This window comes from Plecotus auritus (genome assembly GCF_963455305.1).
Source record: "Plecotus auritus genome assembly, chromosome: 9".
NCBI lineage: Eukaryota > Metazoa > Chordata > Mammalia > Chiroptera > Vespertilionidae > Plecotus > Plecotus auritus.
This window is the reverse complement of record NC_137783.1, coordinates 24,872,022-24,884,599: the sequence shown is the minus strand read 5'-3', so window position 1 is coordinate 24,884,599 and position 12,578 is coordinate 24,872,022. Positions and strand designations below refer to the sequence as shown.

The 12,578-nt window shown below is 35.5% G+C and overlaps 1 protein-coding gene across 8 annotated transcripts in view; it reads right to left on the bottom strand.

The window, feature by feature from the left end:
• LOC308257602 (protein FRA10AC1) overlaps positions 1 to 12,578 on the bottom strand; it is an 80,480-nt gene that overhangs the window by 9,757 nt on the left and 58,145 nt on the right. For all 8 annotated transcript variants that reach the window (XM_080687612.1, XM_080687613.1, XM_080687611.1 and 5 more), the window contains 2 exons: positions 8,547 to 8,585; positions 1,274 to 1,352 (listed from right to left, as the gene is read on the bottom strand). In XM_080687612.1, the coding sequence (XP_080543738.1) occupies positions 1,274 to 1,352; positions 8,547 to 8,585 (118 nt within the window). The remainder of the gene's footprint in view (positions 1 to 1,273; positions 1,353 to 8,546; positions 8,586 to 12,578) is intronic.

Genomic DNA, 12,578 nt, shown 5'->3' with positions numbered 1-12,578 from the left:
AGAATCAGATAAAGTTGATTTAAGAATTATCTGCAACTTGGTATTCCCCATGCTATTGTCCCTTTCCCCTAGCATGGCAGAAGAATGCAGTAGAATTTTTAAAATTATAGCAAGAACTTAAATAAGTAAAATTAGCTGAATCTCTGTGTGTACTCAGATGTTCAGTACTTGATCAATGTCAAGTTTTTAAAAGTCACAAAGAGTTCTGGATTATAAAAGCCTACTTAGGATTTAATCAAGTGTCTTTATTGTCTAAAAAGGTGAGTTAACTCTAAAACCTATTCTGTTTTTTTCAGCTGTAAAGCTATTCAAGGGGAAGTTATACAGTTGAAAGTTTAGCCAATAATTTAACATAGCAATATTTTACTTATAGCAATAACTTTTTAATAATGTGATGTATAATGACCACACGTGAGAATTCTTTGGCTAAAAAATAAATAAATAAAAAGAACAAAGGACACAGAAAAAGTAATCTTTTTAAAACAAAACACTCTTTCAAACACACCTGAATTCGATTAGTTTGAGAACATATAATTAACAAGATATTTTATAATCAGCTTAAATTATTAAATTATGACTGATTCAACAGGTCTCTTTCTATTATGAACCAAACATTCGTAGGAACTAACAAAATGAGACTAAAATTTATTGAGCAATTACTATATTTGTAGGTATTATACCAGATTTACATTCTTTATTTCATCAAACTTTAATAATAAACTCTATGCAATATATACCATTTTATCCTCTTTTAACAGATAAAGTTCAAGTGGTGAACATCCCAGTAGATGAAAGGAGTTGATACCATTCTATCCCATATATGGACAGCTCTTACAACCCACAGCAGAAAAAAATGCATGCAATGAGTTACCTGTCTTTGGGGCAAAGGGTGTTGGCAAGTAAATGTTACACCTGTATATGTCTTCAAACAGCATTAAGTTCAAGTTTATGATAATCAAAGTATCACTGGCAGACTGCTCTAGAAGCTAGTAAACAACCCTTCTTTGAAGGAATCTAAGCAGAAACCAGAAGGTCATCATCTATTAGAGCTGAGGAAAAACTTACTCACCAAGAGGAAGCTGAACAAGTTGATTCTTCATGGCTACAAACAATGGCTGGGTATAAACTGATCTTACCAGGCTAAGTGGCCCTTGGCATTAAACAGACATTTATGATGCTAAATTTTTTCATTAACTGTTATCAAGAATGGCTGTGGTCAGAGCTTCCTAAACTGATGTAAAAGTGTGCATTATCTATTAATATTAGAACTTACTGTGATTTTTCATCGGTCTCTGGTAGTGGGCCCTTCCAAAGTTCAGATTCTGAGGTACTTTCTTCCTCATCAGAGATTCCTGTTCATTTAAAAGATATTTTTTAAAAACATAAGTATTATATTTAAAACACATTTTGAAATACCTACCAATGCAATTAAATTAACTTCAGATTTAACTGCAGTTTAGCTTCAACTTTTATGGCTCTCTGGAAATTTATTTCACTCTTCCAGACCAATAAAGTCTTTCTAAAAATAAATAAATAATCTGAGATATACCAAAGAGTCTTGGCAAAAAGACCAAGGATTTAAAGTCTCATGGAAAACTTTTCTAAGTCACACTGAGTTAAAGTAGTAATTACAATATTAACTCTTATAAGGGAACTATCTCTTGCACTATACATGGTTGTCCTTGATTTGTTTCTCAGTTTCCTTTTTTTTGGTCATACATAAGATATGTAAATTAAGATTTTTGTAAAAAGTATATTAATGAGAAGAGGCCTATTTCAGTGAAGAAACAGGAATTCTCATATGTTATTTATTAGGAGCAAAAATTCTGTAAACTTTCTCTTAAGGAAAATCTGGTAATACAGATTAGTTTAAAAGACTATACAAAATCTTTTGACCAGCAATGATGCTTTTAGGAATTTAATTATTTACTTAAAATAAGCACCTTAAATATATGTACAAAGATGTTCATTGCATTATAACAAGTGAACAACCTAAATCCCCACCAATTAGGGATTAAAGATTGGTTTAATAAATACTATACAGCTGCTAAAAAGACCTTACCATACTATATGTATTACTATGGAAAAATGTCTGTTATATCAAATTTTTAAATATATTTTTATTGAGTCTTTTTTTTTTTTCTGAGAGAGAGAGGAAGGAAAAGGGATAAAGAGATAGAAACATTGATGAGAGAGGGACATCATCAATTGTCTGCCTCCTGCACATCCCCTACTAGGAATCGAGCCTGATTTCACTGGGAATCAAACCGATGACCTCTTGTCTGGTATTAGAAAACTAGTGTAGGAAATCTGGAATCTGGGAAGTACTCCTGAGAACGAATATGAGAGCAAGTGGTTGTAAGGCCTTTTAAATTAGCTGTCCACTTTCAAAGGCACTGTAGAATTTGTTCCCTTACATCATTAACAGGGTTACAGCGTAGTCATAACTTGATTCAGCCTAATTAGTTTTTCTGTGTGTTTTTTTGTATGTGGTTTTTTGTTTTGTTTTGTTTTTCATAAAAATAAAAGAAGGCTTGATTCTTCTCGCATATTCAGTTTGGGACACTGGTTGTTACTGAGTGGCAGTATTGTTCCAGAGGCTTTATAATGTTATCACCTTTGTATGTAGATCATTAGAAATGTATCCCCTCTTTTTTATCCATTTTTTGTTAGAATGTGTGCCAGAACAGATTCAGTTAGGACTAAAGTTCAGATACACATGCTGATTCAAGAATCAAAGTTCAACAGGTAAAAGGCTAGAACCACCGTGGCAAATCAGTACTGTTTTATTTTTGTGGTGTTTAACTAAAGGACATTCTGTATTTACATTCTGTACTGACAGGCCAAATTTGTGTCAATTCTTTTTTAGACTAATGGTCATTTTTGGAGAAGAATTAATTATTAATGTAGTTACTTTGTGGCATATAATTTTATTGCCTTATAATACATTTTTAAATATTTGATCATTTTTAGTTGACTAGTATAGGGTGACTGATTTGAAAAATGTCTATTTTGTCATAATTTTAAAATAGAAGCATCTTTATTATTTTTAATTAAACTGATTCATATGATAACTGCTATAACCTACCAGAGATGGGAAGAGTGTGCTAAAGAAATAACAATTAGTACAATGGGCAATACAAAATGAAACTCTTGCATCAGTGTCAAATCTATGCAAACAATTGGCAAGTGGGGATCAGAATTTAAGTCTTTGACTCTGTGTTGATAGTGGGTCATGGAGGTCTTTAATCCAACCCTTACCCATGGAATGAATCTCTTACTGCGACACCTCCAATAACTGGCTGTCCAATTTACACTTGAACATCTCACTACTTCCTGAAGCAGCACAATCCTCCATTCTTGTCTTCAGATAGTTTTAATCGACAATTTCGTCCTTAAATTAAGGCAAAACTTTGTCCTGGGGCAATTTTTATCCATGGGCTCTAGTTCTGCGAACCAGTCATCTATCAGGATCCAAGGCAGGCCGCCCCAGGATATCTTACAAGGCCATATTGATAACTTTGAGTTAAAGTTACTTAGGAAACTGCAGTGAAAGAACACTGAGCCATCTGTTCCTAAAAGCAGGAGATAAATCTCACATGTGAATTCCCTTATTAGAATTAAAGAACCAAGAGCCAAAGAATTTGTGTAAACAAACCTTGTCCCCTCTTTTCTAATTTATACCAATCCCAAATTTTGTTTAGATTCCTCCTTAATGACTACCCAAACCTTCTAATGAGTTCTGTTTTTTTTTCCTTTTGTCCTGTCAATTCCTTTACAAATTTATTGTTTCTTTGTCTAAAACTCATAAAAGGTACCTGGTTTGATCATTTCTTTGAGCCTCATTTTATAATCTGAACATCATATTATGACCTCCTATGTGCATGTATTCTAATCTTATGTCAATTTTACTGTTACTCCAGCCATTAAGAACTTAGGAAGGAGCCCTGACCGGTTTGGCTCAGTGGATAGGGCCTCGGCCTGCGGACTGGAGGGTCCCGGGTTCGATTCAAGTCAAGGGCATGTACCTTGGTTGCAGGCATATCCCCAGTGGGAGGTGTGCAAGAGGCAGCTGATCGATGTTTCTCTCCCATCGATGTTTCTAACTATCCCTCTCCCTTCCTCTCTGTAAAAAATCAATAAAATATATTAAAAAAAAAAAAAGAACTTAGGAAGGATATGGGGATGGAGGGGGGTGGTTAATCCTCCCCTTTCCCCAACACATCAAAAATAAGTCTCCCACATAGTAGTGGTCTTGCAAACATCTAGTTTCCATATCTACCTCCTTACTCCTTCCCTCCAATCTCTTCATATTTCTCCAAGCTAAACATCCACAGTTCCTTCAACCTTCCCAAGACACAATTTCAATTTGTGTCAACACTGTGGTTGTTCTAGTCTTGGCCTGCTTTAAGTTTTCAATGTTCCCTTTAGAATGTGATGCAAACTGCATACAATTTTCCCTACATGCTTTGAATAATAAAAGCAGGTCTATCATCTTGATTTTTCTGGATATTATATGATACCTAAATACCTTGGCCTACAGCAGAAGTGGCAAGCCTCCAATTATGACAACAAATCAGTAGATCAGACTTTACATACTTCATTTTTGATCTGACCAATTTTAGAGAACAAATACAGAAGATGTTTAATGTGCAGTTTTCTTTTCTCTTGTTATAACAACAATTATAGCTACAGGTTATCAAGGACTTAATTTGTATCAGATACATGATTTACCCATATTTTATCTCATTAAACTGGTAATAATCCAACAAAGTCTCTTTATACCTATTTTTACAGATAGGATTGAGACACAGACAGAGCGTATCATTTAATGTGGATTTGCATAATGTATCTGCCAAAATGGACAGAGTGGACTTGCATTTGACTCATTGATAGTTATTAAAGATAAAGACTTATCAGTTGTGTTTAATCCCAACTACCTGATCATAGGCAATTTATATACAGGCATACCTCATTTTATTGTGCTCTGCTTTATTGTGCTTCACAGATGTTGCATTATTTTACAAACTGAAGGCAAGACCCTCCACCAGCAAAAAGATTACAACTTGCTTTATTGCAATATTTGCTTTATTGTGGTAGTCTGAAACCAAACATGCAATATTTCTGAGAAATGCCTATAAATTCTCTGGGTTTCAGTTCTCTAGTCTGCAAAATGGGATATTAAATGCCCATTATTAATATTAAATGAGATAACACAACTAAACCACTTGCCATTGTAGCTGACAAGGTAGACAATCAACAAATGCAAGTTAAAATTCTTTTCACCCACAGAAATTGGGTTTTTTTCTTCATGGATTTGTTTTTTTTAAAATATATTTTATTGATATTTTACAGAGAGGAAGGGAGAGGGATAGAGAGCTAGAAACATCAATGAGAGAGAAACATTGATCAGCTGCCTCCTGCACACCTCCCACTGGGGATGTGCCCGCAACCAAGGTACATGCCCTTGACCGGAATTGAACCCGGGACCCTTCAGTCTGCAGGCCGATGCTCTATCCACTGAGCCAAACCGGTTTAGGCTGGATTTGGTTTTAATAATCCCTATGTCAAATGGGGGTAAAAGAGTAAATGAATATTATCCAAAAGTAAATGAATTTCAAACTTGAGTTCTGAAATTGCCAAGACCATCTAAGATGGATCACTGACCACATGAGAAGACATCTGAGTTTGGCATACCATACATAATGAGGTACATGTCTCCTACTCAATATAGTAAATGGCTTTCTGGTTACTAAATGGATAGCCAGGTCACCTTGAGGTGGATAATCTGTTTCTTCAAAAACCAAACTAAGCTACAGATTCTTCACAATATTCTCTCTCTACTACTATAAGTTTGACCTAGTTGAGAGATAAAGAAACTTAAGGCTATTTCTGGGAGATGGGGGAGGGTCAAGAGCGCTAGAGAGAGAATAGTGGGAGGGAAAAGGAAGAGTAAATGAAAGAATGAAAATAAGTAAGTCAAGACCTTTTAATAATGAAAAATTGGAATTGGAAAAGAACAATGTTTTTTCTTTATTAAGTAGGTCTTCTCACTTCTCACTGCAATGCACTTGTGGAGATGGATAAAAACCAAAATAAAAATTTCCATTTTAATGTGTGTTTTTTAAAAAACATACATATTTTCTACATCATCCCAGATAGCATGTCTGAGTCTCATGCCTGACTATGTTCTAGAAACTGTCACTATACTTTACCCAATTTAGAAGGAACTGCTGATAAATTTGTATTCACATGGGGAGGAAGAAAATGTTAGTTATTTAAACACTTCCAATATACTGAAAACAAAATTGGTGTAATTTAGAAATGCCTCCACTGATAATCCCCTTTTCATTAAATTTCTAAAACTCAATCTCTTAAACTAAATTCCTATTTTGCTATTTTTCTCAGTGCAAAATTTGAATATTAAACACTTACTAGTAAAACTTCTCCTTAAGAATTATACTAGCCCTAGATGGTGTGGCTCAGTTGGTTGGAGCGTTGTCCCATACACCAGGAGGCGGCAGGTTTTATTCCTGGTCAGGGCATATACCCAAGTTTCAAGAGGTGGCTGATGGATATTTCTCTCTCACATGGCTGTTTCTCTCTCTCCTTCCTTCTCTCCCCACTTCCTCTTTCTAAAATAATCCATTAAAAAAAAAAAGCATCAGAGCCCAGCAGTTAAAAAACATAACTACCCAAGAATTACATACTTAACAAAAAGAATTATACTGAAATGCTAATAATGTTTACATTTGAATGGTGGGATTTGGAGTAATTACTAAAATTTTTCCTGAGTTTGCCACAGTAAACATATATTACTTTAAAATCAGGAAAAAAATTAAAATTTAAGTTTATACATTTCCAAATAAGCCTAGAAATCTTAAATTTCTGAACTTTTATAAAATAAGTCCAGATATTAAAAAAATGATTAGACATGCTATTGATTTACACTATATTGTTAGGCCCTAAGCCTACTGCAAAGTCTTTAAGAAATTCAACACTGTATTAGTTGAGATACAAGGATACTGTCTTTATATCACAAATGGATGTCCCCTTTTATGAACTCACAGGAGATTCTGTTCTTAAAACTCTGCCTGGAAAGAGCTAAATATTCTTCAAGTTCTCTTTATCACCATATGGATATAATTGCTTTATTGTGTAATCATTCTACTGGTGATTTCTACTTTGGTTTGGCTGTTAGGAAGAACAATGACAAATCTGTAATCTATCTTTGCAAGTTATGAAGGACTTTTTGGTAAAAATTTTTCTATATTAATTTTACCTTTAGCTTTATTTTGCTATTCTATCTTATTTTTCCATTTTTCTTTTTAAAATGTATTTTATTGATTTTTTACAGAGAGGAAGGGAGAGGGATAGAGAGTTAGAAACATCGATGAGAGAGAAACATCCGTCAGCTGCCTCCTGCACACCTCCTACTGGGGATGTGCCCGCAACCAAGGTATATGCCCTTGACCGGAATCGAACCTGGGACCTTCAGTCTGCAGGCTGACGCTCTATCCACTGAGCCAAACCTGTTAGGGCTATTTTTACATTTTTCTGATGTCACCTTTAAAAAAGCTGTGGAGAGGTGTGGCATATATACACAATGGAATATTATGCAGCTATAAAAAAGGACCTCCTACACTTTGAAACAATATGGATGGACCTGGAGAGTATTATGCTAAGCAAAATAAGCCAGTCAAAGACAAATATCACATGATCTCACTTAAATGTGGAATCTAATGAACAAAATAAACTGACAAACAAAACAGACCCAGAGACATGGAAGCAAGCAACAGAGTGAACTTTCTCAAGAGAGAAGAGAAGCAGAGGGTGAGAAGAGATCAACTTATATACATATATGCATTACCCATGGACACAGACAATAGTGTGGTGAAGGCCTGAGGAGGGGGTGAAAGTTGGGGGGAGAGGGTAAATGGGGGGCAAAATGGGAACATCTAACACTTTCAACAATAAAGAAATTTTAAAAAATCTTATTGTATATATTTTTGTAAGTCATTGTGAATATTTTTTGGAGTGTTGCAGGGAAAAAATAATAAAATTTGTAGAAAATATTCCATAAATATGGTTTGATACAATCTTGTGAAAACCATAGGACTTATTAAAAAACTAACAACCATTTGCTTTCCATGCACAAATCACAAACTTCATTTGATCAACCAAAATTACCAAATGACAGAGATAACTCAGTCCCGTGCAACATAAGCAACATTTCTTAAATCTTAATCCACCTCCAACCCCATCCCTCTATTTCTCTTCCTTCATAATCCATAATGTAAAATTGAAATGTGTATTATTGTATCCACAGAAAAAAGATTAATGCTCTCCTAATACTTAAGAAACTTTTAAGTGTTCTTAATTGGGGAAGAAATCATACACATCTGGTCTTTTTCTATGATTTTCTGACATAGCACAAAAACAAAAAATAATTTACATTACAGCAGATCATAATTCATGGGAAACCCAAATTGCAAATAACTTGAATCTACATATTTTTATTAAATAAACAGATACTTAATACTTACGGTTTACAGAATCTTCTGATTTCTTTGAGGATGAATGTCCTGAAAAGGAAACAGCATTGTTTTGATAAGAATCCTCTTGCAGTAGATCAAGTCATAGCTGTAACCAGAATTCTTCCCAACAGTCTTTACATTATAGTCTTACAGAAAAGCGGTTCACCGTCTTCCAATCTTTCATGTACCTTAGACTTATCTCCCTAATTAAAATGTTAGGTTCTTTGCAGGGACAGTTTATGCCTTCATATGGACTGGAATACCTAGCACAAGCTTAAAAAATAATGAATACCTGTAAAAAAAACTCATGTTACTAAAAAAAAAAAAAAAAAAAAAAAAAAACAACCCCATAGAGTTACTACAATAGAACCACTACTTTATACAGATGTTGAACATCTGAAAGCTGTTTATAAATAAATACTCATTTTTCAAAATACTTTTCCAAAGATCCTATTCAAGTGAGAATTCTCAGTAATTGAAAAATCACACGTACAATTATGTCATAAAACTAAAATATTCAGTTCTACAATGGTTATCCAGTGAGTTCTTCCAAAAGAGTGCTACTGAAATGTGTAACAGGGACTTAACCTTACCTGAAGAGTGGGGTGAAGAGTGTCAGAAAAGGCCTTTCCAAGGAATTGAGCTTGGGAATGGGGTGGTGGTGGGAGGGGGAAGATCCTGAAGTCAAGTCAGTCTACCTAAGTTCTACTCATACCTACCAAAGCAGACTGGTCCTCAAAGTCAAGCTATTGATCTGTCTTTCTTACACATCCTCTCCATTCACCCAGCCACCTAGCCATCCAATTATCCATCCATCCATTCATCCAAATATCCACTTATGTAACATTTTATGTAACAGTAACCTGAGCCGTGGGAATAGATGGGATCGTACAGGAGGAACAGAGAGAGAGAAGGAAGTTCTATAACAGCCTGAGCAACTCCAACTTCTAAGGGTAAGACCAAGGAGGAACTGTAGTAAAAAAAAAAGATGAGGAGAGGCCAGGAAGACAGGAAGGAAATCAAAAATGTAGATTGTTTTGAGAAGGAGTGTCAACAGTTTAAATGCAGCTGTGATATTAAGCATTTATTAATTGCTATTCAAGTTTGGGCCAAATTAAGGTGGACTAGCAGGAGAGTATCCCATCAAGATCAATCTAGTTCCAGAGTGTTCCAATATGAAGATTTTATTAAAGAGTTCCACAAGGTTTTCCTATTAAGTTTGCTAAAAAGTCATTTTCTACTTTATATCACCTAAGCTGAAAAAAAAGAACTATATCTATTGTACTCTCTGCTATCAAAGATACTCTGAATAAATAAGAAAGAGATAATTCCACTCTGTTTGGTTTTCTTTCCCTGAACTTGCTTGAAACAATGTTCAAAATCTTTCATTTTCTCATTCTTTATGCCTAATGTGCTAATGGGTGCTAGAGATATAGCAATGAACATAGCAGACAGAATTCCTGCTCTCCTTGGGTTTTTATGTAATTGTCATATGTGTAATGAAGAAAAAGTTCTGGGGCTGTGATATCATTATAAATGGGAGTTCTAATTCAGATCCATGGTTAGGGATGGAGTCAGGAAATGATCCCTGAGGAAGTGACATTTAAGCTTAGACCTGAAGGATGAGTTAGGACGGGACTGGGAGTTTTAGAAAGAGAGGAAATAGTGTTTATGTAGTCCCTAAATTTAAAAAAGTTTGGAATTTCCATAAACGAAAAGGCTCTATGGGTAAAGTATGAAAGTGAGGTGCAGAGTGGTGATAAACAAGCCTTGTACATAAGACTAGAGGCCTGGTGCACGAATTCATACATCAGTGGGGTCTCTCGGCCTGGCCTGTGGGTTCGGGCCGAAATTGGCTGACATCCCCCAAGGGGTCCTGGATTGTGAGAGGGCACAGGCCAGGCCAAGGGACCCCACTGGTGCATGATCGGGCCAGGGAGGGATGCAGGAAGTTGGCCAGTTGGGGAGGGACCATAGGAGGGCTTCAGGGCGTGTCTGGCTCTTCTCGCTCAGTCCCGATCAGCCAGACCCCCGCAGCAAGCTAACCTACCGGTCGAAGCGTCTGCCCTCTGGTGGTCAGTGCACATCACAGCGACTGGTCTACTGGTCGACTGTCTGCCCCCTGGTGGTCAGTGCATGTCATAGCAACTGATCAACCGATCGACTGCCTTCTGGTGGTCAGTGCACATCATAGCGAGTGGTTGAGGGGCCTTAGCATATCGTTAGCATATTACACTTTGATTGGTTGAATGGACGACTGGATGACCAGACACTTAGCATATCAGGCTTTTATTATATAGGATTATTTAGAGCCTTTGGGCTTTGTCCAGGATTTTGGTTATTATCCTAAGAACAAGAGGATATCACTGCATTATGGCAAACAGATTAAGAAGAGAGAAAGTGGGAAGTCAAGACAGTGAAGAAACCAGTAAGGAGAATAGAGCAGAAGCCTAGATGAGAAAACATGGTAGTTTGAACTAGGGTAGAGAGAACTTGAGAAATATATACCCTGGGGTAAAGCTGATAGAATTTGGTGACAAGTTAAACATAAATAATGAAAAAAGAAAAAAAAAAAGTCCGCATCAAGGATAATGCCTAGGTTTCTGATATTATTATTTGGTTTAACAGAGATGTCTGCCATCTACTGAAATATGAAACACTGAAGAAAAAATATTTATAAGGAAGATCACATGCATGGTGCAACCCATCCCAAGTATCCAGTTACCTAATTATCTGTTTTGAAGGTAATGAATAAATTTTTACATGGGATTAGTTCTTCCTTAATTTGGAATATGCAGTGACTAACACGGTATCATACTCTGATATGAATGCAACAATATTATCTAATACAATAACGAATGCAACAAAATTTTCAAATATTTTACTAGAACATAAGAGTATATAAAATTTTTTAAAAGCTCAAATGATATTTTCATATTTATTAATTAAAATTTATTTTAGAGTTAATGATTAAGATAGAGAGAAAAAGGCATTCTGGTTTGAATACCATTTCTCAATAAACAATAGAATAATAGTATTTTCCTTTCAATCTATCAATTTTATCAAGCCTAAACTGGGTAATACTATAAGCTTAAATATAGCATAATATGCAAGCAGAAGAAAAAAAATGCATGTAAGAATGTAACCTAGCTAAGATCTTCACAGCTGAAGCAAGGGAGCCCTCTCCTGTTCAAGTATTTATTAACATTGGACTGAATCTAATTCAATCTACCATTATCTACCTAACTTAAGTCTGAATCACTCTAAGTTATAGCCAATCTGATTCTATTAGGGACTGAAAAAGCAATTAGCAGTAACCTTCATAATAGCTAATTATGTGGCAAGTACCAAGCAAACAGCTTACATGTATTATCTCATTTCAACTTCTGAACAATTCTATGAGCTAGGTACTATTATCATTACCATTTTACACATGAAGAAATGAAGGCTTAGAAAGCCTAAGGATTGCAGAGGAAGAATTGATGAATTTGAATTTAATAATTATTTACTCAGTGTATGTGCACAGCACCATGCTAGATTCTGATGACACATTATATCAATCTCTATCATTTCAAGAAGGTCATAGGCTAGTGAGAAAATCAGACCATAATTGAAATCATAGTGTTATAATTTTATACTCACTTACAGATTATGTATTATTTTAAAGCAGCGGTCGCCAACCGGTGGTCCGCGGACCACTGCTGGTCCGTGAGGTCCAAAAGGTTGGTGACCGCTGGCTTAAGGAAACCTTTGGAGCAGCAGTCGCCAACCAGTGGTCCACAGACCTGAAAGGTTGGCGACCGCTGTTTTAAAGTGTTAAAAGTGCCTTTCAGATTATTTGATTCTCCACAATAAGCTCGAGCTGTACAGAAGCTAGATAGTAACAACACCCCTACTTACATAAGGAAAGTAAAACACAAGAAGTTCAGTAACTTGCTCAAGGTAACAAGCCTTTAAGTGACAAATCCAGAAATTAGAAGGCTTTTTGCAAAATATTATACCATCTGCCAAAAATGAATCAAAACCAATCTTGTTCTTGAA